The sequence below is a fragment of the Bombus huntii genome, chromosome 13, assembly GCF_024542735.1.
Source record: "Bombus huntii isolate Logan2020A chromosome 13, iyBomHunt1.1, whole genome shotgun sequence".
NCBI classification, from domain to species: domain Eukaryota; kingdom Metazoa; phylum Arthropoda; class Insecta; order Hymenoptera; family Apidae; genus Bombus; species Bombus huntii.
The window spans coordinates 2463663-2490295 of NC_066250.1; the positions used below are offsets into that span (position 1 = coordinate 2463663).

Below are 26633 nucleotides of genomic sequence, written 5' to 3' on the forward strand. Positions count from 1 at the left end.
GCGGTTGTTTGCGAGTCCTCCTTAGAACATAGCACGGTACAAAGCTAACTGCCGACCGGTATTCTCCGGCTGACGTGACCCCCGGCAGCGCGAGCATTGTGCCGGTGTTTTCGACCACCGGCTCCGCCGCAAACATCGTCTTACCTCGTCCCACTCGACTCGTCCCACCGCGTGGAATCGACCTCGACCGCGTGGACGGGACAGCGAGGAAACCTTCTTGCTCGTTGCCTGGTTCCTTCGAGCCGAGGCAACCTAACCCCTTCGGGCTACCCTCCCAGCTAACCTCCCCGGCAACGTCCAACGTTTCTGTCACTTGAGAGCGTCCGTCTTGGGTTTTCCCAGCTCCGTCATCACCGGCCGCGCTCCTCGTGCAACACAAAGAGAAAAATCTCGCTACGGTTGCGTTGTTTCGCGTCGCCAAGATTTAATTTTAATTGTATGGAATTGCATATATATTAGATCGTTCCAAAAGTTTCTTTCGTTTCACAAGGAAATCATAGACGCGCAACGTCTTTTGTTTTATATCATTTTATTGAATTACGCACGATCGATCTCGTTCTATCAAGATAAAGACCACGACAGACTAGATTTCGTGCTTGTATAAAGATGCTTTGTTGTAAAAGACACGTTCGTAGAAAAAAGACGCTTTTAGGACAACCTGATACTTCGTCCATTTCGATAGTCTTGAAATACACTGGCTCGCGAAAGTACTTCTCGTGTTTAAAGTCCGTTAGTAAGAATAAACCGTATGACCGTACGGTTATGTACCGTAGGAATACAAAACCGAAGATCGATAACGATTATGCGAATTGAAGTTACCGCGGACAGACCCTCGAAGGATTTGCGTAATTGCCACCCTTCGAAGGTGATAAAGGCGCAGTTGGCGAGGGGAGAAATTTTGCTAAAGCAATTTGCTCTTTATATATACCTAACCGAGAAGAAGGTTATCATAAAAACCTATTCGTTAAAACTGAAAACCCGGAGTACTTGGATTTTCTAAACTCCGCCATACCTTGCTACCCTTATATGGTATTCGTGCTGTAAGAAAGAGGAATATCTTTGATCTTTGGACAAAATTATCCTTTCAGAAGTCAATGAGCAGTGGCACGATCGGAGGATCTGGACGCGAAGAAGAGCGGAAAGATCGTGGATGGTGGTGGAAAGGCTGAAGCCGATGCAGTGACGGTAGTAGCAACGATGGCGGTATATCGGTTGGCGGGACGGTGTTACCATCGGAGGGATTTTAGTGTCTCGGGGAGTAATAACGTCTCGGGGTGTAGATTATACGGTGTCCGGCCAGGAACGGGCGAGTGCCCAGTTGGGTCCTCCGATGATGCAAGGTCCCCCGGTGCCACCCCCGTCCGGACATATATTAGCATTCTAACCAACCATTATTATATGCCTGGTGAGCCGCGTTGGGCCGAGAGTACCACCAACGCCCATGTTGCGTACTTGGACCAAGTTTACCAACAATTCACCGGGGCTCGCGCTCTATAATGGCCCCACGGCTGCTTAATTTATCGCGGTCGTAATTAATAGCTTTGTAATTTTCATACAGGCGTACACGGGCCGCGTCGCGGAATTTATGGATACGTTTTCGCTCGCGATTATCGATTCCGTGCGGTGCTCGACGATAGTCGCGCCGCGCGCTAATCTCCGATGTATTCTTCCGTAACGCGACGTGATATTTCTGCGCGCCGCTTCTCCGTCCAGTCGGCCGACTTCGCGTTTGCGCTTGCTGTTCCGGTGCCGGTTTCGTTCAACGGCTTCGCGTTCGCGCTCTTCGTGTCTGCCGATTGGCCGAATTTTTTTACCTCGCTCGTTGTTTCGCTGGAGCTGCGTCGAATCGCATGCTCGTCAAACGTTTACGCGTCATCATTTGCCGCACGAGCGGACGATATCAATTATTAAATATCCCTTTCGTCTTGTAAGTAGTTCCTTCTTTACGACGCTTAAATATAAAATAAGTAGACGGGTGCAACGGTAAGGTGCTCGCCACGATACCTGGCTGACTTGTGGCTCCATTAGCGCCCCCGGCTGCTAACGTATAGCATAATAAGAGTTTATGTGTCAGGTTGATGCGCCAGAAGTCTACCAGACAAACTCCGCCCGCGCGGCATAGAAACCGTTATATTTTCATTAGACCGCCGAGCCCGTAACGAAGGGTACCTTCGATGAACTCGAAAGAATAGCCAACCGCTTCTAAGTCTTCCAGCAAGATTAACCAGCTACGTTTCAGCCTCTTCTCTTTTTTCTCGTTGGACGTCGCAGAAGAGAAGGTGCGATACGAACTCTCGCGTGTACTTGTATGTTCGTATAGAAGAAATCGAAGATTCGTTCGTGTGGCAGAACCAGAAAGCTCGACGAGAACCGAAAGGCTGTAAACGCGTAGGGTGTGGGCGTTGTACGAGAGACAGAAGGAAGGAGGAGAAGAGATAGAGAAAGAAGGGAACAAGGACAAGGGATAGTAAGTGTAACGCGGCATACTCGTCCATACGCAGTCGAGCGGGCGAAGCATTATGCAATCTTGGGGTAAACTTGGCACTTAAAGGGGACGGGGAGTTAATGCAAGGTTGTCAGGCGAGGCAAAGTGTGTGGCGAGGCGAGGCGAGGCGAGGCGAGGCAAGGCAAGCAGAAAGACGATGGCAGGATGCGATGGGCGGTGGACTACGGTTCGAACTCCCTTGGTCGGGTGGTGGCGGGTGGGTGGCTAGTTCGGGCTTGTAAACGTCCAGATGGCCGGTACGAGGGCGAGTTCACAGCCCTCCTTCCGCGATCCCTGCATTTCCCTCCTCGTTCGACTGCTTTAGGTTCGGAGGTACGCGAACGCGCCACGATAGCCCCTTCACTATAGACACCATAGTTGCGGCTGGTTGGCCGTCACCTCTGCGTCGACGCTCCCTTGTCTCTTCGACTGATTCAATTTGCCTGCCGCGTGGCTGTTTAATTACTGGCCGGAGAGTGGACCATGGTCGCGAGCAGGAGGGAACATCGGTGGAAAGGAGACGAGTGCGCTCGCGCGCGAAACAGTATTCCGAGCGAACGAGCGAGCGAGCGAGCGAGCTCGGTGTGGAAACGAGAGCGAGCAAGAGGCGTAGAAACGCGAGGCGAACGCCACAGCACCGAAGAAGAGAGACGGCAAGACGGAGAAGCGGAATATCCGCTCGAAACCGACACACCATCGGCATCCCCGTTTATCGTTGTGTTGGTGCCGGCGGTTCCGTTGCCACTAAGACACTAACGGAATAACGGCGCTCGCCGGTGGAGATTGTTGTTGATGCTAAAGTAACGGGCAGCCCTGAGGGGTCGCCGCAACAGAGCACACGGGGAGAAAGAGCCGGATACACGACGAGAAAGCTGACCAGTGGGGGATCGAGAAGAGGCTGGGTCAACCCTGCGACGTGTCTTGCAAACCGAACAACTGTCCTGCACCCTTTCACCCTTTCGGCTCTCGCGCCACTCTTGCACCACTTTTCCCACCTTTCTCCGGCATTCCTATATCTCGCCCTCCTACCTTCTTCTTCCTATCCTTGTGCCCGATACTACTCCCTTTACCAAGTACGTACGTGCACGTACACACACGCACACGACCTCCGATCATCCCTGCCGCCCTCAGTTTGCATTCGTATTCGTATTCGTATTCGTATTCGCATTCGCATTCGCATCCACGCTCTCTTCTTTCGTGTTCCTCCAGTCGACGATGTCCACCGGCTTTACGCTCGGTTTGGAATACGATTTTACTGCTATCCGATAAAGAAACGGTCGTGGATTCGCTGGAACGTCGTGATCGGTTCGCCATAGGAGTAGATCGAACGGACGAGCAAGACTCGTCTTTTACGGTTACGTGTCTCTGCACGTTTTCTCTTTGCTTTTTACACGAGCTGTCGTTTCTTCTTCTTGTTTACTCCTTTCATTTCGACTCGAAAGGATGAAAAGTAGATGTTAGGGAAATGATAAGGTGGAATTCACCTCGCGAATCGGAGGGCGATTAAGGGTGCGCGACCGAGGCAGGTGTATCGGCCAAAACGAAAAATTCTCGTTGCTCTAGGTGGCTCGTTGGTTGTCGCGTGGTACGACGCGGAGAATACGGTTGCGGTTGCATCGTCGACACGTATACGAACACCGGGTTTATAAGGTAGTGCGCGCACGTGTAGCCGCCGGTGATGACGAAGGTGCGGTAGTGTTGGTTGTTTGCAAGGGGGAGCTGCTTCGTTCGCTGCTCGACACTCGACTCTCGACGCTCGGCAATAAAGTGTGCCTCGACGAGCAAGCTCACGTGTTCGCGTTTAGCATTTATCGAAACTCCGTGCGCGGGAGATCGTAACTCGAAAGTGCAGGCCTGCCTGCGTGTCATGCAGATAGGTTTAAAAGCAGAACGTGCCGTATTTACAAATGCGAGTTTCGCTTTCTTCCTCTTCATCCCCTTCATTCGCGTGGCTCTCCTCGTCGCACTCGAACGGTAACAGGAAAGATACGAGCGAGAAGGAATCGAGTCGGCTTTCGCGGCGATACCGTTGTTCGCCAATTCGGCAAGATTGCTTTTTCCACGACGGCTCTTCTCTCGTTTCACACACGTAAAATGCGAACGATCGTTCGCACGAACGAAAGAAACCGCGCGAGACTCGTGGCTCGTATGTACCGCCACGTTCCACGACGAAGGGTGGGTCAGTGTTGGTTTGCAGATCGGATACATCGATCCCGCCGGTGCACGGTAGGTCAGAGTCGAAATTTCGTAGCTCAGCTTCTCGAATGGCCACGATAGTTAAAAATTCGCTAATAAATTTCAGTATGTCGAAGATAAACAAAGAGGGAAGAAAAGTAACTATTCTAGCCTGTTATTTGCAGTAATTTATAACAAAAAAAAAAAAAAAAAAAAAAGACAGTAACTCGCTATAAAAAGATTACAAGTTAGAATTACGTTGTCAGTCTTAATAAAGTTTCGTTCATTCGAGTAACAAGTTTGGTAATGGAACGTGGAATCCACGAGTGAACTTTAAAGAATATACAGTTCCTACAAAAGGTGTGTACGCACGATTGTATTATATTATGACGTTGGCATACTAATCGATTAATTTCAAGTACGTTGAATTTCGTCGATATCGTCATGGTAGTAGGTACTTTGGCGTAAGCGGAAAAATTTCGTACCGCCGAAAATATGTCGTTCGGCATCTGGTACGATAAACCGTGATAGATAATAATCGAAGATTTTACTTTCGTTTGGTCGCAACGTTTCCCGCGATTTCCTAGGGAGGGAAGTTTCCAACTTGTCACCCCTGACCTGTTCATTCTTTTGTTTTAGGAGCTGGATGTCGTTAGTAGTCGGAGGAGCAGGAGAATGGGGAAGACGGCGCGCGGAGAACGGCAAATAAGAAAGAAGAAAGAAAGGGAATAAAGACAGAGGAGGAAGACCGCAAGAGCGGCCTCTCGTCTACGTCAGCGAGAGTTCTGGCTGCCTTAATGGAGACACGTTCACGCGAGCTGCCTCTTACGGCGGCAAAGCCGATTTATCTGCGCCCACGATCCCTTCTCCCTTCACCCTTCTCGGTTCACAGTTCTCCTCTCGGTTGCCTCTCGGTTGCCTCTCGGCCCTCCGCACGCTGCTCTTCCTCCAGCATCTTTCTTCGTTCGGCCCTCGCGCATTTGTTATTCCCTTCTCGCTTGGACGCGTTCCGGCGGCCCTCCAACCCGTTTACAAAGAGGATCGTGTCTTACACGGGGATATTTCACTTTCCCCTGTTCTGCGGGGCGGAGAAGTCGAAGAGTCGCCGGTACGCGCGCGTTCCGTGAGCAACAGAGGGTTGACGAGAGAAGGGTGAGACGCGCGTGAACAGCAACTCGGGGAAAAACTGGAAAAAAGTATCCAGGAACCTCCGCAGTGCCGGAAGTGACGCGTTCCCAGCTTCTTATCGCGATCGGTACGCGCTAGCGGCTCTGGCGCAGCGTACACTCGCGACGATTAATTTTTGGTCTGGAGATTGGGTCGCCGGGAAGAGGAAGACGAGGGATGCGGGGGAGGGGGTGGGACACGAGAGAAAAAAAGTGAGATATCTCGCGGCTCGAAGAGTGGCCGAGGCTGGAGCGTAAAGAAGGTTCCGGCTCCAGATAAGACCGAACGATATATCGAATCGAAATCGGATCGTAGATCACGAGGGATTCTCCATCGGGCTAGGACGAGGGTGGTGGACGACATCGGCGAACTTTCGAGGGCGCGACGTTGACCGTCTCTTACAGTCGAATCTATATAGCTCGGAGAATGGTGCGCGAAGAGAAATTGGAAAGGAGCGCGGAAGTAGGGTCGCCGCCAGGAGACGTTGGCGGCGGAAGGAGGGACGCGCGTTCTTCTCGCGAGATACGTACGAGCCGCAAGGGGCAAAAGCGGTCGAAGAGGAGAAGGGTGACGGAGGGAAGGGTGGTTGGAAAAAGAAGAAGAGAACGAAAGAGGTGAAAAGGAGAAGAAGTAGAAGAAGACGAAGAAGAAGAAGAAGAAGAAGAAGAAGAAGGGAGTGACGAATGCGGTAAACCGTAGAACCGGAACGGCGGAGTTTGCCCAGGAGGCAATGAAGCACGTCAAGGGGATGATGGACGTCTCCGCATAAACCTGACGAGTGACTCGTGGCGCCTTCAGGAACGACTCTGAGGAGCCCCCTACATCACTTTTATTACGGCCGTCCTCATTTTCATATCTCGTAAAACCTCCGGGGCTCTGCTCTTCTCGTCCGCGGACGTGCTTGATATACGTATAATCCACGATCCGACTCGCGTGGCGAAATTATCAGTCTCCCCACTTGTTCCGCCCTTCCGGCCCGACGATCTCGCCCACCACGGGAAACTCTTTTCTTCGAGAACGCGAAGCAATGGAGACGAATCGTCGGTTTCGACGACCGCGACCGCGTCTCTGCGTCTCCTGGCGTTCTATTCTCGGCCACGTCGTTCGAAACTTTAGCCATCGGCTAAACGCGTTCGTCCGTCTTTTCCACGCTCTTATTCGTACGTCCTGAGCACGGCAAGGGGTTTCTCTCAGTCACCGGCAACAGGACTGTGTCGTGAGTGCCGGTACGCTGCCGGCGACAGTGAATGACTGCGCTGCACGTGACACGAGACTGACAGGTTTATGCGAGCGCGTGTGTGGGAACATAAAAGGGAACACGTAGCTAGCTGCATGCCTGCCTGGTTGCCTGGCTGCTTGCTTGCTTGCTTGCTTGCTTGCTTGCTTGCTTGCCCGCCTGCCCGCCTGCCGGTTTGCCCGTGATGTACGTCTGTTTGTGTAAGTGACACGAAGCGAGTGAGTGACGTGTCTCTCTCCGTGGCAGGGCCTTGCCTGTCCCCTTTCCATCGCCCTTCATCCCCCGATGTATGTCCTTGTCCTTTCAATTTCGCCCGGTTACGTCTCCAGAATCGTCGCCGCGACTCTCCGTTACCCTCGATTATCCATTTTTCGCGCGCGTTCGATCTATTCTCTCTCTCTCTCTCTCGTTCCCGGTTCGAGAGCGATAAATTAACGCGAAAAAGCAAAGGATAGGGAGACGGACAGGGAGGGTGAGAGAGAAAGAGAGAGAGAGAGAGAGGAAACGAGATATTTCAAGGGTCTGAAATTTACGCTACAGCAACCAGCGACCTTTCCTTTACTTCCATCTAATTCAAAACTATAAATCGAGGGCGTCTGTTGTATGTATGATGGCGGGCTGGCGCAAACCTGCGAGCTCGTGGAACGAACGAGTGGCAGGGGAAAAGAGAGGGCGAAGAGATTCGTGGAAAGATGAAACGAGAACACACGCGAAAGAGAAGGTCCGAGAGGCAGAGGGGAGAGGGAAAGAGAAGGAGCTAGAGCAAGTGGGGTAGAGGGTAAAGGAGGGTGGATGGAGGGAGACTGCAGAGCCAGAGTAACGTAACAGATGCTGCACAATAAACACCTCCCGTCACTTCGCTCCATAAATCGCGCGGCGGGCTCCTAGAAGAAACATTCAACCTCCATCTACTCCTCATCCTCTTTTCGAACTCAGCCACCATACCAACGCTTCTCGTGGAACGCGCCAGCGCGTCGTGAAGTGTCCGTCTACGGACGACGCAAGGCCGTCGCGCGTTGATCTTTTCCAGGATCGAGCGGTAATCGAGTTTGCGACGCGCTCACGCGTCTACCGTTTATCGTAGCACGATCGTCGCGCGTACACACGCGACACGGTCCGAAGCAGTTCGGAAGGAGCCGTGAAAGCGAATCAGATTCGAATCTCCTGTCGTTCGAAGAGGATCGACACGAGGAGACGATACTAGGCGGTGGCGGTTCGTCCGAGTCAAATGGAATCGCGTCCCCTGTTTCGCGCGATTATTCGGACTGTTGGAGAAGGTGGACGAGCAACGCGTGGTGCGAGGCATCGTGGTCGGCGAAAGGCCAGAGTGTCCGAGGGGGCGGCAGACATGGGATGGGGTGGTATGGTGGACGAGGGCACGAGAAGTGGAAGGAGGAGGTGGATAGGAGACGGAGGTTAGGGGCAACCGTGGCCGCGCGCGGCCGTATTGATCTTATCCCCCGACATGAGAAATGCCCGCCGGTTTAATAAACTCCCGGGACTTATGAAGCACGTCAGGGTGATTCACGGCCGCCTCATTGAGTCGTATTTATACAACCGCGACTGATAGATTTATGGAGGACAGCGCAGCGTGGTCCCTCCTGCCCCCTGCCATCCTGCCCCACTACCCGCTCCACTCCACCCCCTCCCCGAACCGTCTATGTAACAGTCTGTCCATCGGCACCGTCGTTTTCTCCGATTGCCTCCTCCGCCACCACCCACCGTTGCCCCTGTCTCGTTCGACTTCTTCGCGGTTTCTTTGTCCAGCTGGCCGATACCGTATTCCGCGGGAAACACGTAATCGCCACCTCAACGACGATTCGCGTCTCGTACGTACGATCGGATACGTTGGATTCGTTAAATACGTTAGTCATAGCTGTGTACGTACATAGTCGCGCTATATAGTCCACTAGGATGTCGAGAAGCAGAAGAACGCGAAGTAAGAGAGGAAGCAAGAAAGGAAGGAAGGAAGGAAGGAAGGAAGGAAGAAAGGTAGGAAGGAAAGGTTCTGGACGGGAGCAGAAGCAGAAGGAGCGGAAGGAGATAGAGAAGGGGCGGGTGGTCGTTCGACGGGCATGGTGGACCATCCATGGATGTCAGGAGGGGTCCATGGCGTCACACACGCACCTCGACTCGCCATCGGCCAAGAGCAAGCAGCCTTATAAAGTAGCCGGGCTACGATTTAATCCGAAATTTATTTCCTCCATTAGTAAGAGCTTGTCTCGGAGCCTCGAGCGTGAGCGAGAGGCTGACGAGGACGACGATGCCTTTCCATCTCTCCACCGTCCTTTTCGCTTCTTACCTGTCTCTCCTCTCCTCTCCTCCTCCCCCTTGTCCCATCTTTCTTTTTCTCCCTTCGTCGTTTCTCACTCTCGGCCTTTCCGCTCTCCCATCTCGCGGGGCCATCGGAATGTTCGTTGGTGCATCGGTGCATCTTAAGTATACCACTACATTATGACTCCTATATCGCCATCTTTATTATATCCGCGATTCACCGGTGTTGGCGCGATCGCGGTTCGACCCAAGTTTCTTCCTCTCGCGCCTTCTCTTCCCTCCTCCTTCTCCATTTCCTCCGATTCGCTTTGTCTTTGTTCTATTCTCCGTCGTCGACGTGGCTTCCTCTCGCTCGCCCCGAATATACAAGGCCCTCGATCGTGTCGGGTGGTCTCGCGATTCGTACGTTCGACGGCACCGTGGCGTTGATCGTAGAGAGCGACGCGATTCGCTCGATGTGGGCCGCGGTCCTTCCCAACAAATCGCCTTTCTTCTTCTTCTTCTTCTTCTTCTTCTTCTTCTTCTTCTTCTTCTTCTCTTTCCTTCAACGTCGTCGGTAAGACGGCTATGGTAGGTAGAGAGGTTACGCGACCAGATCTCGAAGGGTGGGAGGTTGACGTCTCAGTCAGCGAGAAAGGCACAGATGGTGAACCCGTGTGCGTTGATAGCCACGTAAGATTTCTCGTTCCATGCCGACGCGAGCATTCGAAAATTTCAACGTTAGTCGGCCCTAGCCTCTATCGGATCGATCAAGTTGCTTGAATTTAAACGTCCGGCAAGGCTATGGTTACCGTGGATGCTTGTTCTCGCCAAATATCATTCCGACCAACTCGATTCGAATTCTTACGAGCGTACGCATTTTGGTCCCCGGATGATTCAATCGGCAGTTCGTCGAAACGCGCATCCGCCTTAAACTGGATCTAACAAGAAGAAAGTGTGGAGACCGAGAAGCGTATTTCGAGCGAACTAAATGACGGATTCATAACGGTACCGGTGGTCTCGGTTTTCGTCAATTCCAGTCGCTTGACTTGGCGTTACTCGAGTAATCCGAACGAGCTTTTTGGATCTCGAGAATGGGCCGCTATAAATGCAAAAGAAAAATGTACGGGCAACAAGTGGGTGGTGATCGGAGGACCTTATTTCGCGCAAAGTCTGTGGAACGATGCGCGCGTGGTAATAGAACTTTGTCGACGCGAATGCGTCCCGTACGAAAGTAATATGCGCCACTAACGTGGCATCGAGCGTCCAAAAGCGTCCAGAAAGATCTTCGGATAAGATTCGGAATCGCGTTATTTTTCGTTGCAGACGGTGGAACGAAAACTGTAACGATGATCGAGATTCTAATCGAGATCCCTTCGTCGCCAGGCTGCATTCTCTCGCTCGTGAAAATCGTATACCGCGCGCCAGCGGCGAATGCCATTTCCACTCTCGAACGATTGCGAAGGACTCTTATAGTTGCTTCTCGAGCCAACAGATGGCGCGGACGGTGTCAAGGTGACCGGTCGAGAGCTATGAAAAACGAAATTCAAACGAATTTTTACGGAGAAACGACAGACTCGGGTACCTCCAACGATTCGAAGCAACGGAATATCGAAGTAGCGTGTTGGCTGATTTACCTCGTTGTCTGACCAACGATACGATTCTTTATCCAGATGGATTTAGATTTCTTCGTAAGATATAACTTTCGAGCTGGGAATTTAAGTATATCGTAATTCGTCGTCGTTAAGCAGCCCAAGAACGAAACGAACTAATAACAACGTATAATACGAATTGCTCTTAGTCGACATGTAAAACTTGCATTATCGGAAGATCAAGAACAAATTTGATATCGATATAAGATAAAAAGAAGATAATTTAGAATTCATATAACAAACCACGTAAAAATTGTAACGAAATGAAAAATTTCAATCGCTCGTAACGATTACGCAAAATAAAGATCGTACGTACCCCGATCTAACGCAATTACTTGTAACTTCTAAAAATCGCGTTTCATAAGGAAAGTTGGATGAAGTTTGGATGAAATTTCTTCCAAATTTCGCAACATTTGCTGGTCTGAAAGACTGCGAACCTTAGACGTCCTCGACCAGCGTCCCCCGAGACAAAGATTTCTCTTCAGTTGGAATTTTCACGTCTCGTCCATCGCGTTTGATCGCCTATCCCTGTGTCTGACCGCTCTGCATATCCCGGTAAACGAGCGGAGCGGTGTGCAGGAAATCTAGCTCCCGTGTGTTACACTTACGGCACCCTGTGGACTCTGTTCCCCGTGCCCGCGACTATGGACTACCGTTCGGGAATCTACGCGTCTACGCGAGTCTGCGAATACGCTCGTACGCGATCTATGGTCGCGCGTATAGCTACGTACGCAGCTACGTATACTAAGCGTTGGAATAGTGTGCGCGCGATGGTCACTTGCCATAAATCAGATTCCCGTGAGATAGCAGGCTAGCTGCTTCACTCCGTTGAGTTTTATCGGGCGTACCGGCGCCGCGTGCTAATTAAACTGACGTGAAATAATCGCGGCTGTTTCACGATTGATCGTTGATCGAGGTCGTCCAAGTACCGACGAACATGCTCCTTCTCCCATACGTCGTTGGGAAACAAAACGTGCTTGATCGCTTGTTCGCGTTTCCTTCTTTCTCTTACTCCTTTCACCTCGTTCGACGCGATGCTGGGACGAGTCTATGATTTTGGAACAGTACAGACTCGTCTGTCCGCGTTTCCTAAATAAGAACGAACGAACTCGTAGCCGAGTCTCCGTCGAGGCTATAGTTACGGCGAACTTGTATCTCGACGAAGAGTTGCCGCAACAGAGAGACAGCATCAATTTCTAGCAACTGGTTGGTAAACCGACAAACATTAGCTCAAAATCGGTAAAATCAAATGGCTTTTGGAAAGAAATTCGTAGCGACATAATATTCGTAGGAAGGAACTTTTACTTTTTTTTCGATATGAAATCATTTCTCTCGCGATTTACAATTTAAATAACGCAACTTTACGTTCCTTCTTATTACAATGGCTGTGTCAGCTGTCGTTCTCGTATTCGGACAAATTTTAATTAAATGTTTAAGTACCTTTGTGCGCCACTGTATATAATGGCAAGCGGACGTAATTGCGGAGTGAACAAGATGGATGTGTAATTCGTGGGACGCGAACCGCGGCGCACGATTCGTGCTTGGGACGCATTCCTCGGTCGTACGTCCACCCACGAGACCGACTCGCGTTTTACGTTTAGCGCGAGCTGTTGGTTAAGTAGCGTGGACCGAGGTCGCGGGGTTTGGACGTTCGCCGCGTCGTCGATTGCTCGGAGACGCGCTTTTGCAAAAAGTCGCGAACGAAAAGAATAAAAAGAGTTGCGCGTTTGTCGCGAAAGCAAACGCCGACTAGTTTTTTCCCATCGTGTTGCAAAATAGTTTACGCGCCAGTCGTCGGCCAGAAAGACTAAACAGGTTTTCGAGGACGCCGGTAGCAATAAAGACCGATACCAAAGTAGCGTCTAACTTTGTCGAGATATATCCGAGGCGGACGCGGGTTATCTGCTCGCGATGGGCGAATCTCGTATCTAAACTGCGCACAAACATCCCTCGACTTTAAAATATGAAGTGTCCTCGCGATCTTTAGCTCGCGATCAAGGACGTCCCGTGTCTCCTCGCGGTTCATCGTACGCCGCGCTCGAACACGGCCTCTTATCGAATTCGACGCCACCGGCAGCATCGCAGTTTACGCGAATCTGTTTACCAGCGACCTATTAGCTTGCGTTTATAGCGGATGCGTTTTTTGGCGAAAAATCCACTACGTTAAAGTACGAGTCACTTAAGCTTCAATATCTCAAAATTTAATCTCCTACTTTGCATAAAACGGTTAAACTTGTTGTTCATTACGAGACCATTGGTCCTTAATACGATATCGAATGGTGTGGCGAGGAACAATACCAAAATCGAGAAAGTCACGAGACCAAACCTACGGTAGAGTTACACGAGTCATCGCGGGGGGATATCGATACGAGAACCGATAAAATAACTTGCACGAGTATAGTAATACGCGCGCATTATCGACGATCAAGACCGGAGGAAATTACCATCGAAGAAATTTCTTCGCTTTTGACGAATAGAAGCGAAATGTTCTCGCGAAAGCCCGCCAACCTAGATACACGAAGTATTTCACCGCACTTTAGAACGCTATCGTAACTCGTGATATAACGCGCTTCATCGCCCGTAGTCCTATCTCGTCACGATGGAACAAAGTCGCACGCGTCAGCCAACGTTGTAAGTACGAGTTGCCCGAAGTTCGGATCAGCCAGTCAAGTCTAAGTTTTACGCCAGCGAAAGATCGAAGACGCGAGTTGCGCGTCGGACGTACGAATCGCATCGCTTCGCACCACGGAAGACTACAGGCGAGGAAAGATGCTGCGCGGTAATTAATGGCGCAGCGAGTCCGTCGCAAATCATGTGGCCCGTCCTATAATTCACGGAGCTGACGCACGTTTAAATAGAGCCCGATAGAAGAGCCGGAGAGACCGTTCGTTCTCGTCTCGCCTTTAGCCTCTCTCTCTCTCTCTCTCTCTCTCTTTCTCTCTCTCTCTCTCTCTATCTCTCTATCTATCTATCTATCTCTCTTCCCTCTCGGCGAAAAATCAACGTTTTCGGCTAAGAAATTTGTCTACCGAACTCGATGGACGTTGGAACAGGCGTGAATGTACGGAATTACGATGATCGTCTTAGCGGGGGCAGATTGCGATCTACAGATAGGCCGTCGAAGCGTTCGAGCGATTTCCGGGGAGACGAGCAGTGGTCTACGAAGAGGGAGCTTGGCCGGACGCGAAATCCGGAGCCACGATCCTGGCGAGCATCGTACACGACGAACCATGGCATCCTCATCCTCCGCTATCGAAAAGCTAGTATTTATAGCTCCATTAAGGCCGGGACTAAATCATCGGTGCAGCCACAACTTTGTTGTATCCAGCCCGGTACTGCCCATCCAATACCTTCCCAGCCGTGCGGACCTCTTGTCTAATATTTCGTTGCTATGGCGTGGTCTACTATGCGCACGCCTGTATATTTCAAGTACCGATATCGGGAGGTTGGAGGATGAAAATTTTACCGGCGAAAGCAGAAACGGCTGAACAGAGAGGCGAAAAGACGGGGAGAAGAAGGAGGAACTGGGCTGCTGTCGCGTCGCTTTCGCTCGAAACGAATCCCCTTTCTCGTTCCAGCGCCCGCACGGTAAACGTTCCGTCCACCTTTGTCGTACCTTGAAATCGCCTTCGAGAAATAGAAGGGCCGATTCCTTCCATACCGTTGCATACGCTGGCTCACCAGAGCATTCGAACGCTGTTAGAAACCTTTTACGAATATATTATATGCGTTACAGGGAGGAACGTTTCGCGATTTCATTAGCAGCGTAATGTAACGCTACGGCAGCGATTGTATGGATAAGGTTTGAAAGAAATGTAAAAATACGCGTAGAAGCTAAGTGCGAGGTAGTATTAGCTCGCGACGTTCATTTTTCGCGTTATCTAGACGCTTTCAGCTTTCCTTTCGTTTTCAGTTTCTTCTTTTTAAATATCAATGGACCATTGATCTCGAAATCTTGGAGATTTTAAACGCTACTACGTCGATAAAGCTTCTGTTTCGTTCGATAGATCGTCAACTTTTGCCCATGTCTGTTTAAGATGGTCGTAAAGAACGTGACCGATCTTGAAGATCGAAATTCTTTCTCGAAACCTGTCGACCTATTTGTCGAACGATAAAACATCTACCCCCTGACCTGTCAACAACAAGGACGAATATTATTTATAACAATTGTCATTATATCCCTCTCGTGAAACTTGTACAACACGAGCCGCGGGAAATTGCATGGTCTCTGCGAAGAATATGCTTGAAACGGATATCTCGTGATACTTCTATATACATTTTCAGATTGGCTCGTGTCTCATTACAGTCTTAATGAAATATCCAAACGCTACACATACTGGGCTTGGACGAAATAATGCAAACACCTCTTATACGTCATATACGTATATACACCCCCGTATGTATGTATTCGCACACCGACGCATTCGCGGATTTCGCATAAACATCTTGCGAATTTAGCTTCTTTCACGAGCTTAATATGTCGCTCTACAATTTTAACGTTGCTCTTGGACGATATAAGTAATATCTATTAACGAATGAAATTGGACAAATATTAAGATACTGTTCATACTGATCGAGTTATTATTGTTATTAAGTTATGGCCAAGCCTGCTTTCATGTTTGTCAATCTTCAGTGCTTGATATCCGCTCGAAGCTCTAGACCACACCAGATTCTACAAGAAACGAACGTATTAAATAAATTGCGCCGTAGAAAAAGACAAACAGGCGGTAAAATCATCTGAAACGTTTTGCTTATCGTCTTGATATCGTCTTCATTTCACCTCTACACGTACGTTCTGGTTTGCCTATCTTTGTATTACGTGTTAACGAAATATTAGCAAACAGGACAATACGCAAATCCATAAACGAAACTGAAGCGGGATATTCGTGAGATATCCGCAACTACGTAAGTGTCCGGATACCCATGGAAAGCGGTGTATGTATGGATGTATGTATGTATGTATAATATGCACGTGATACATACAAAGGTGTTCCCATTATCTCGTACAAGTCCATTACGTTTGAAAATTTTATATCAAAGTACTTTCGTGAAACACTACGTTCAATTACGTGAATTCCACCTACGAATACGAATACTTTGCGTCGCGTGGAGAACTGTTGGTAGCGGATGGGTCGAAGATGGTTGAAATTCAGCCGATTCCTGGCGGAACAGCGACCGGGAAACCGGCGTTTCATATCGATTCGCGAACGCGGCGAATCGTCGGGAATCGCAAATTCGCGGCTCGATCGCGTTCCTGCGACAACCGCACGAATTCGATCGTGTTCGCTGCACTTGCTACGCTTCGATCCGGTCCGATCCGATCGTGACGCACAGGTAAATCTGTCTCGATGACACGCCGATGCGATGGCGGCGGGATATCGCGGCCCATCGGCTCGTTTAGTATCGTGGAGGGCGTCGAACGTCGAATGTCGAGCATAGAGGATGAGAAGGAGGAGGTGGGAGGCATCGCGTCAACGGCATACATTACGAGTCACATTTACTCGAAGCTGTACACAGCAAACTCCTCGGCAACGAACAGGCAGCGGAATATCCACTGGTATGAGCACCCTCTGCCGTTGACGATACGTTTCACGCTGGACCGATGAAAGTTTATTCTGCCTTTTTTGACAATCTGTTGAAAAACGCCACGTGCAACGTTTGGTCGTATTCGTCGATTCGAGGAAAATTTATTTTAATTTGATTTTATTTCATTTATTCGTTCGTACGGCTAAAGATCCATTTTTTCTTTTCTTTTTTACAAGAATATGATATACGATGGGAGCAAAAGAAACAAGTGTCGGGGTGAGATGCTAGGGGAAACGCGTGTACAAATAGGCTGAACTTGAAACTATCGTAGCGCACGTCGCTCGAGTTACCTAAGACTACGTAGACCTTCTTCCTGAGATCTCTTGTTTCTCTCTTTCTCTCCCGTTAAGGTGGGGAGAAAGTTAATACTATTGCATAAAGTGTGGCCTAACTCGCGTATACGGGCTGTAATATTTGTGTGGCCAAATGTGCAGGAGAAGGACAGAGAGTGGTATAAGAAGACCTAGAGAAATAGGATGCTGTATGGAAGTTGATAACGTTAAGAAGCTGTGGACAGTCGACAAATCCATTTAAGAATTTAAGTAGAAAAATAGCCTCGTCAGCCAATCGCCTGGTAGCAAGTGGATAATATTTTGCCGCGATAGGAGTGTAGTCGTGGTCACGAACATTCATCGGACAGCCGGATTTATAAGCAGGGAACCTTAGAAAAAAGTGCTGGATCCACTCTGGCTGGTTTCTTTGTCTGGTCGTACTGGGGTTGCCAGATGACTGAAGTATAGTCGCTGTGAAGGAACACAAGGCGGGAGGGAGAAAATGGTGAAACGATCCTCTCTCTCAATTCTTAGTCGTCTTCGCGCAAACGGTAATGAAATTTTCACTGCAATTTCTGAAAAATCGTATAACGCTATTAAGAAAAACACTTACCTGTTCGCAAGTATCGTTCACAACCTAATTTGACCCGTGCTTTTGACAGCTATTCTACTATGTATCAGTACAGTAAAAAAAGCTCAAAATTAAATTAATCCAAACAAAATCTTCGTCAAAAATTTGAAAAAAAAAAAAAAAATAAATATGCAACAATTACTTTGATTGCGAATGGACAATCTCTCACGCTTTAGTATTTTATTCCGTATATGAAATAAGATTTCGTGGTATGGACACTTGAGACGCTTCTACGCCTATGCGATCGAAGAGGAGTCGGTCGATCGGTCGATCGGTCGATCGGTCTATCGGTCGATCCTCGTTGCGGTTCGTAGCGGCGTTGTACCACGGTCTGGTCGGCCGCTATCCAAGAGCGGCCCTTGTAACATAAAATGCTGATTTTATTTAAACGCCAGCTCCCCTTTCCTCTTCGTTCTCGTCCAGTTTCGTAGCCACCGGTGTATTTATCGCGGGGCATTCCGGCCGGACGTAAGTATGTCGGTCCCTGGTACGCCCGTTAATAATGTCCTTAATCCTCGAGCTCGGGCTCGAGCCCGAACTCTGCGGCGATCCTCCCACCCTTTGCCCGAGCTTTTTTGCATATATCGCGACCGAACGTACACCGAGAACCGACCGAATTCTCGTTTTTCGAGAAGCTTTTTCGACGATACGCGACCTCTACTTTACGACCGTTTCGATCGTCCCGACGTCGCGACCCCCGTCGCCCCTCCGCGCCGCGAAACTCCCGCAGCCACCAACAAACAGTCGTGCAGATCGCCACGCGTCCAGATTACCATCGGCCGCGATGATATACATACGTTGACGCACAAACGGGAAAAACATCCGTTCGAATTATCGAATATACGCGATATATGACGGGGTGAAAAAAGGTATGGCGTCTGTCGCGCTTCGATCGGTGGAAACACGCTCGAATTTCGGCGCCCTGTGAGCGAGCGGGCGACGCTTAATGCACGAGCGAGTTTTGTCCAAGAGCTCGTCGTTCGGAAGCTATTAGATACGTTTGTGCGTGCTTATCCAAATATCGGTTAAAACTGTTTTACGCGTCGCTTTTAAAACTCCAACTGCGGAAAGTGAGAAATCGATCCTTGCAGATACTTTGTCACGCTGTTGTGCATTCACACGTAGCTGCGGAATTGTCACGCATCTAAGAACGAGCTATTGCAACGCTACGTATGCTCCATCCTCGATAGCGTTGCGTATACGTCTCAACGACGTATCCAAAGGCAAATCGTTCGTTTACGTGGAGAGAATTTACGGAGAATCATCGGCCGACAGATGGAAGGCGACTATCTCGGAAAGAGATATGTTCGGTGAGAATTCCAGTGGACAGAGGTTGAACGGGATGGAGGAAAGTGGATAGAGAGGAATACGCAACGAAGATCGTATACAAATTAATTAAAAGACTGTGCAAAACGAACCGGCTCGTCTAATTACCAAGGTGGGCGAGTAGCCTCGTTTGGTGCAACTACGAAAGTTGGGGAGAGCAAGATAGGGGGTTGAGGGCGGTGATGGTGTTGGCTTCCGCGGAACTGAGAAACGCTCGAGTCTCGGGTAACGGTAAGAAGGAGGTTGCGGAGAAGAGAATTTCAGGCCACATCGAGACAACCGGGGCTAAACAGCCATCTAAATGCATCCGAGGTGGCGCTCGCTGCCATTACGGCTGATGGACGCTTATTGACGCGCGCCCTGCCAGCAACCGAGTTGGAGCCTCCAGGCAAGCCCTCCTGGATCCCTCGATGTAGAATATCTCTCTCTTTCTCCGTTCTACGTTTCCTCTCTTTGTTCTTACCGTTGGCCACTGCTTTACCTTCGTACCGGTACAAACCCTGTTTTACACCCCTGCCCCGAGCGCGAAAACACGTCACGGAGGGGACCATCTTCGTCCCTCCCGGGTAATGTCGGAAAAACGTCGCGTGGCTTTAAAACGTATCCAGTGTTGCACTCTGCAACCTTGTCACGAATTCGCCCGCTATCGACGAACCGTTTCCACGACGAATTCTGACGCGTACTGGGGGCGAGCGTGTCGCTGGAAGCCAGAAAGCTGCGCCGCGGCCACTTCTCACGAATCCTTGTACTTTCGTCGCCGCGACGGGATTATCGCGTTATTTATGCGGTAATAATAACGAGTTAGTATAGCGCGCGGGATGTGCTTTATGTTCTTGCGAGCCATTAGGGTTAATATAGCGTCGGGATCTTTCTCCGCGGTCTCCACGGCTACCGTCCCCCGCGGTTCCTCCATATCCTTCCTTCGTTTCCACGCGAATTCCGGCTTACGAATCGCTCGAGACACGAGTTGCTTCGTATTTCCCGTCGATGCCCCTTAAATTCGATGTAAGACCTGCGTGCGGACGAACAACGGCGCGACGCGATGACGTTGCGATTTTTCAGCATCGTCGTACGATTCGGCGGCATGACGTTTGCTTACGACGTACGACGCGACGCGCTCTACCCTGCTTCTAGCGCTTCGATATCAGAGACGACGAAGGGGAGAAAAGGCGTGGGTCGTGAAACGGTAATAATAGCGCGTCGTTCATCTGCACCGAATCTAAAGCGTGAAGCGATACGTTAAAGGACTTGAAACGGTGACCGACTAAAACACCATTGAGCACGGCAGAACGGTTAAGGGCCCTATGGCTATCTATGGATCGAGGAGGCAAGATGCGCCGCCCCGGGCGTAAAGAACTCGACGAGGAACCTGCTGAGTCCGGCGAGAGAAAGATCGGCTCGGTTGGTCATCGGAAAAGACACGGAGAACCGGCGGCGTCGGTTGATTGGCTCGCATCGATCCGCCGTGCTGGGAGCAATAGATCAACGGAGACACTGACGCCATACTGGTCTCGGCTCCTCTCCTTTTGTCTCTATCTCGCTCTTTCCCATTCTTGCCTCGTTCGCTTCCCCTGCTTTTGTCTCTGTCTGGATCGGTGGCGCGCGCTCGCGAGCAAAAACGACAGAGGGACTGGGACGTCCGAGACACCGAGCCGAACTGAGGACGGGGAGGTGCGTGAAAGCGGCACGAAGGAAGGAGGAGGCGGTCGTGGAAAAACGAGGCGAGGGATAGACGAGAGAGCGTACGGTACGTAGGTGTTGCGACGTCGCATCGGGATCGAACGCGAGGCAGAACGCGAAGGGAGACGCGAAGAAAACGAACGAAGCAGAAAGAAAAAGGGGCAGACGAAGAGGGGAGGGGCCGCGAGCGAAAGAAAGCAAATGGCCGGGGAGAGACTGGGATCAGCAGCGAAGGGGAAACGGGCGAAGAGAGAAGGCAGAGCCAGAGAGCGAGCTCGCGGCCTTCGCGGCGAGCTGTTGTTCGATTCGGGCCGCACGGTTGCGGAGAATACGAACGGCCGAATTATGAAAATGGTCCTGTGTGACGCGGCAACCACCCTTGCTCGGAGAGATAGCTTCCAGCAATAAACATACCACCCTCGCCAACCCCGTGACTCGCCTTCGATCCTCCGACGACTCGAGTCGCTTACGAACTACACCGGGAACAGGGGGATGAGAGAGACGCGAGTTTCACCGATTCCCTTGCTCGATAAACTCGATGGAAACTCGCAACACGGACCAACCGTTTCTTCGTTTTCTCGTTTCTCGAATCTTCAACTATCACGAAGAAAAACTCGTATAGCGTCCGCTCGCAAAACACGAGACCGGTCATCGACGGTTTCGGGTTGCGGGAACGCAACGACCTATTGCCCTAAAAGCTGCTCGATACGGGGCACGATTTATCCCGGTATTCAGCTCGTAAATTTCCATTTGGACCACTGTTCTTGGCGAATCGCCGCCGAGGGTCGAGAGCGCGGATTCGACGAATTCTATCTCGCCAGTGTGCACCCGAACGTACGAACGAAAACCCTCGTGTCTCTACGAAAAGTTCCAACGGCCACACCCGTTGATTCTCGTGTGCCGAGGTCTTCCAGCGTTTTCCAGATCGATCGGTGTCGAAGCGGCAAAGAGCAGAGAGTATTCGCGGTAACGAGACCAGATCGCGATATCGATGGACGCGCACGGTATAAAAGAAACACCGATCGTGATTTTTCCTACCTTTCGCACCCTTGCTTTTCCTCTCCTCTTCTCTCTCTCTCTTTCTCTCTCTCTCTCTCTCTCCCGCTCCCTATTTCTCTCTCTTTCTTCCAGCCGCTCTCTCGTCGTAAATCTTTTCCAGTTGACCTTGATGGACAGGCTTCATACGCTAATTGCCAATTTTTTTGTCTTTTTTATTTTCGGACGACGAGCCGGCTCTGGCCAGTGGTTCAACAGGTGTCGTGGCGGTGGGTCACGGGAAACTTTTATTTGAGCGCACGAGCGAGCGAGGGAACCCGTGAGAGAAATAGGGTGAGGGAGCGAGAAAGCGAGAGGAAGGGGTGGAGAAGGAGGGCGAAAGAGGAACTAGAAAGGAGGGTGAGAGGGGGCAGGGGGGGTGTACGCCGAGTTGAGCGAGCGAACGAGCGAGCGGGAGTCTATTAGTTCACCCCGGAAAAACGCGACCCCACCGGATCCCTCTCTCTACGTTGACTCGACCCCGTTGTTTGGTATCGCTGATTTTTTTTTCTTTCTTTCCCCTCTTTTTTTCCATTGAAACGCGTCGACCACCGTAATCGCTCTGTCGAAGCAATCCCTCACTCGGTCCGATCTCACGACAGAAGGTCCGATAATCCTGCGCGTTGTCCGCGCGGACGAGTTTTTCCAACTTTTCCATCGCACACCGTACCGTTACGAGCGCGCGCACGTCGTTAATATTTTCCCTCTTTTATCGAATCCATCCGCGACGTATGCGCGATTGATCTTGTTACCGCGGATCAACCGTGTCTCTTTATCCGGTTTTCTCGCGCTCACACCGTTTCTTTCTCTTTCGCTTCGTCCTCTTTCCCACCCCCTGTTTTCCCTCCCGTTCTTCGTCTCGCGTCGCGGGCTTGAAAATAATTTGCAACAATACCAAACTGGCGAACCCGGACAGAAGAGACGAAGGAGTCGATCGTGACCGTAGAACGGCTCATTGTCATCGAGGACATTGGAGATGGTCCGTGCACGATCATTCTCAACGATCATTCTCGACGATCGATCCGTTTGTCGCGGCGGCAACGCTCCAGCCTCGACCGACTATTCGAAAGGAGTATCCGTTTTCTTTTATTTCTACTGCTTCCTTCCAATCACTCCTTTTCTTTTCTCTTTTTCTTTTTGTCCTTTCTTTGACAATCTTCCGACCTCGTCCGATCCCATCTCGTCTCGTCTCATCTTGTCTCGTCTCGTCTTGTCTCGGCGTTCGTACCTATTATAAATCTTTCTCCACGAAAGTCATCGAGTCACGGTTACTGCTTGCGCATATAAACGTGATAACGCGTAAAGTCGTTGATGGTCGAGTGGTAGTAGAAACGGCCGTACTCTGACCAAATAAAGGAGCTCCCAATAAAAGTAATCCTTGTCCCTGCTGATATATAGATAGTTTCTAAATAATTTAGTAGTCTGTATAGTTCCACTACCATTTAACGTATTCTGCTCTTTTTGCGCACAATTTATTCTAAAAAGAAGAAATATCCGAAGAGATAGAAGCTCGAAGAAGAAACAGCGAGGAGAACAGCCGTGTTCGTCGACTGTCGTGTTGTATTGGATTCCATTTGCAATCCTTATCGTCAAAGTAATACAATACTCAATGGAAAAAATCCAGCATAAATTTTTACGCTTCGTTTCTCATAAAAGACACGAGCCAACCCCGAAAACTTGCCATAATTAGGACACAATTTTAAGTTCGCTCTAGTTTCAAGTTTAAGTTTCCTACCCTTCAACCACCTGAACTTACATCTCACTTATCGTCTATTTTTTAATAATCTACACTATCGGTTTAGTTCAGCTTGATGCCTCGCTTCATCTGTAGTATGTTACTTACGTATTTCTAGTCTTGAGAAATTATCGTTTCAGTCTGTGTAAATTTCTGTAACGTTATACGTTACGTGTAAGCTTTGTGCGTAATATATCTACTTCAACTGATCATTTTCAGATTCACATCTTTCTACACCGATGCAAGCTTTTCCCCGTTTATAATAATTAACAGTAGTAGTAATAACAATAGTAATAATAATAATAATAGTAACAAACAAATATTCCTGTAAGCGTGACAATAGCTACGAATTCCTGCTCGTCTGAAACCAAACATCACCGGCGATGTTTCGACGTTTTCGAAGACGGTCACAGGAAGAAACGGATCGAAACGCGCGCCACAGCACACCAGAGAGAATGGCAATGAGGTCGCATAGCTGGCACGCCGAATGTAACGAGCCCCGGCGCTCTTATCTCTTTGCTATTATCTCCGCTCGGCTCGTTTCCATCGGCCTGTTATGGCCGCGTTACCCTAGCCAGCCTATACAAAAGTATTATGCGATATTCGAGGTATCTGCCTAGCTATCGCCGCGGGAAGAACAGCGCGAGAATCTGACAGAGACACCATCGCGTAACAATGCAAGCTCGAATACGTTCCGTCATCTTGAAACACCCCGCGAAAATCCGGCACGCTTCGCGGGTCACCATCCACCCGTCGTCCCCTCGAATCGCGTATTCCTCATCTTTTCCATTTTTTAAAGTTCTCTCCTCCATCCTCGAATCTCCTCTGATCGTGTATTTACATTGACAGCACTATGGTCACGGTCTTTTACGAGGATATAAATTCTACTCGTAAAAAGGAAAGAAGGAAGATCGTTCGACGTTGATATCCTGTTGATGTTGATGTTGAATAATTATCGTAGCTTATTTTTTTTTTATTCCCGGAATTTATCTTCTTCGTGGCGTTTCCGTTTGTATTTTCTTGCCGTTATATAAAATACGTTCTCGTTACTTTGTTATTGCATCAAAGACATCTGAAAGGTGTCTCGTGACATACGACAAGTGCGTCGTCTCTTTTCTACGAAGTTCGAGGCAGAATTTGGAGATGTTGATGCTCGGTTGACCAGAATAAAATCCTATCTTACCTCGACGCAATGTGCACATTAATCCACCTTGACGAACGTTCCAATTGAAATTCGTAAAACGTATTCTAATAGACAAGTTTCGAGGCAATCCAATTAATTAATCGAAGAATTTTGAAGGAGCGCGTTGTATCGCGCGATCGCTACCGGTGCACCGGGGTCTCCGCGGGCTGAAAACGGCAACCGATCGCGTACAACATCAGCGGAAACCTATACACGACCGTGAGATTTAAAAAATGATTCTGCCGGACGATATTCCGGCCGCGATCGACGCGCAAACATAATATATACACAAATTACAATTCCGCGCTTAAATCCCGTTTAGTCTATCTTTATGCGTCTATGTCGAATCAATATTACGAATACATATTTACGAGCAAATTCACCTCGAAACCACCAATAAGCCGCGGCCTCGTATACATTTCCCAGTGCAATCGTTGCCGATGCATTCGAGGTTTTGATTTTCGTTCTTTGTTCATTTATTTGTTTTTCCCTTTTTACCGAAAAATCTGTCGATTTACGAGGGGCACCGTTTCCATCGCATCGACATTACCGCGCGTATCTGGTTACGCGCTTTCATTCGTTTATTTATCGCACGGAAATTTCGCTGATTAGTATCGTGCGGACTGCACTAATGCGTTGTCTCGTAATTCATCGATTTTAACGGGGCTGACCACGCCGGTCCATTGAATCCGCTTGGTCGCTCGGTCGCTCGCTGACATTTGCGTATCGTGACGAACTTTCAAAAAATTGCGGATAATCTCGCTACGTTTTCCCACTTTCCACCGTTTTCCAACTAGCAGCTCGTCCTTCTCCGTTAAAACGTTTCGTTTGCTATTGCGAAACCGAAGAAAATTAAAGTTCCATCATTTCCTTTTTCGTATCGTTTTCATTTCATTTAAATCAATTTAATACATTCGGTCGTTGTTTCGCAACAACTTGCGCGGTATCATTTTACTCGAAAAGTGATAGAACGAAATCTTTAAATATCTTTTCCTATATCTTTTTGAGATTCGTGATTTCTCTGGTGCATGCGTGCGCGCGCTTATCCTTCGACGCGGTGCCATTCTACGGAGTCGCTCGCAAAATTTCGTCGTGTTGGTCGAGATAAGACGGTTGGTTAGAATACTCTGGACTGGAATGGAAATGGACAAAGTTCTAGCGTGGCTTTTAACCGAGCTCCGCTCCATTTGAATCGACTCGACTCGACTCGACTCGAGTCTCCCTCTTCCGCAACGCTTTTATGAATCCGCTTCATCTTTCGCGCCTCTGATCGAATTATCGAAACTCGTCACGGGAATGGGATACGAGCTTGGTAGACAAGATACACGAATAATTCGATCTTTTCAACTAAATTTGCCGTATATTATTACACGTACCGAGCGCAGAAATTAATTTTCCATCGAATTATAAACTCTATCGCGAACTAATATAATAATCTTAACGTTCGTGGAACGCGTCAGAAATTGCCCAAACAACGACACGACTTCAGATATGTTGATAAATACGACGAGATTCGCGTTAAGCATTCCATGTACTCTTTTCGTTCCCGTTAAAGGGAATTATCGTCATAGCCTCGGGAAAGATTTATGAAAATGTAACCCGGCGCTTAAAGGATCAAAATGTCAGCAGACGTGTTTCTAGCTCTGGAATGACGGAATCGAGCCACGTGTGTGGAAAAGTAACACGTGGAGCGCGTTACCATTCGCGCAAAGCAATAAGAGTGCGCTACAAAGGTTTAAGACGACGAAATAAACGGTAACATCGCGAAGACCGCTAACGAAACGGAACGAACCTTTCCTCTGGTGGAAAATTTCGTTGAAAACCAGTGGGACGTGTGGCGATTTTAAGCGAGTGGCGAACCCGCAGTCTGGCAGCCGGCTTCGAGCCGAGAGATTGGATCCCGGAAATGAGACAAACCTATGGAACTCGAAATCTCTGGCTAAAACGGCGCGGCGGATAGAGGCGAGCGGTGCTTACCTCGATAGTCGTCGTTATCCAACGATGAATCTACTCTACGATATTCTCTTCCTTCGACCCGAATCTCTTTCTCTTTCTCGCTCCTACGCTTCGTTCGTTATCGTCGCGCCTCTCGCTTCACGACGCGTTCCGACGACTATCCAACTTTACCGCCAAAATTATGGGATCAGGCTGGAGGATCCAGCGTCACGGCCGGAAGGAGCGTTGTTGCGCGGTCACGTTCTCTCGATAGAAATTCC

The 26633-nt window shown here is 49.4% G+C and overlaps 1 protein-coding gene across 13 annotated transcripts in view; it reads left to right on the forward strand.

The window, feature by feature from the left end:
• Nucleotides 1-25501, forward strand: part of LOC126872499 (uncharacterized) — a 102623-nt gene extending 77122 nt beyond the window's left edge. For 9 of the 13 annotated variants that reach the window (XM_050632547.1, XM_050632539.1, XM_050632546.1 and 6 more), the window contains one exon: nt 1089-25501. In XM_050632547.1, coding sequence (XP_050488504.1) covers nt 20957-21925 — 969 coding nt within the window. In that variant the 5' untranslated portion in view covers nt 1089-20956 and the 3' untranslated portion in view covers nt 21926-25501. The remainder of the gene's footprint in view (nt 1-1088) is intronic. The other 4 variants (XM_050632542.1, XM_050632552.1, XM_050632541.1 and 1 more) reach the window with 3 other exon arrangements.
• Nucleotides 25502-26633: the final 1132 nt, after the last annotated feature.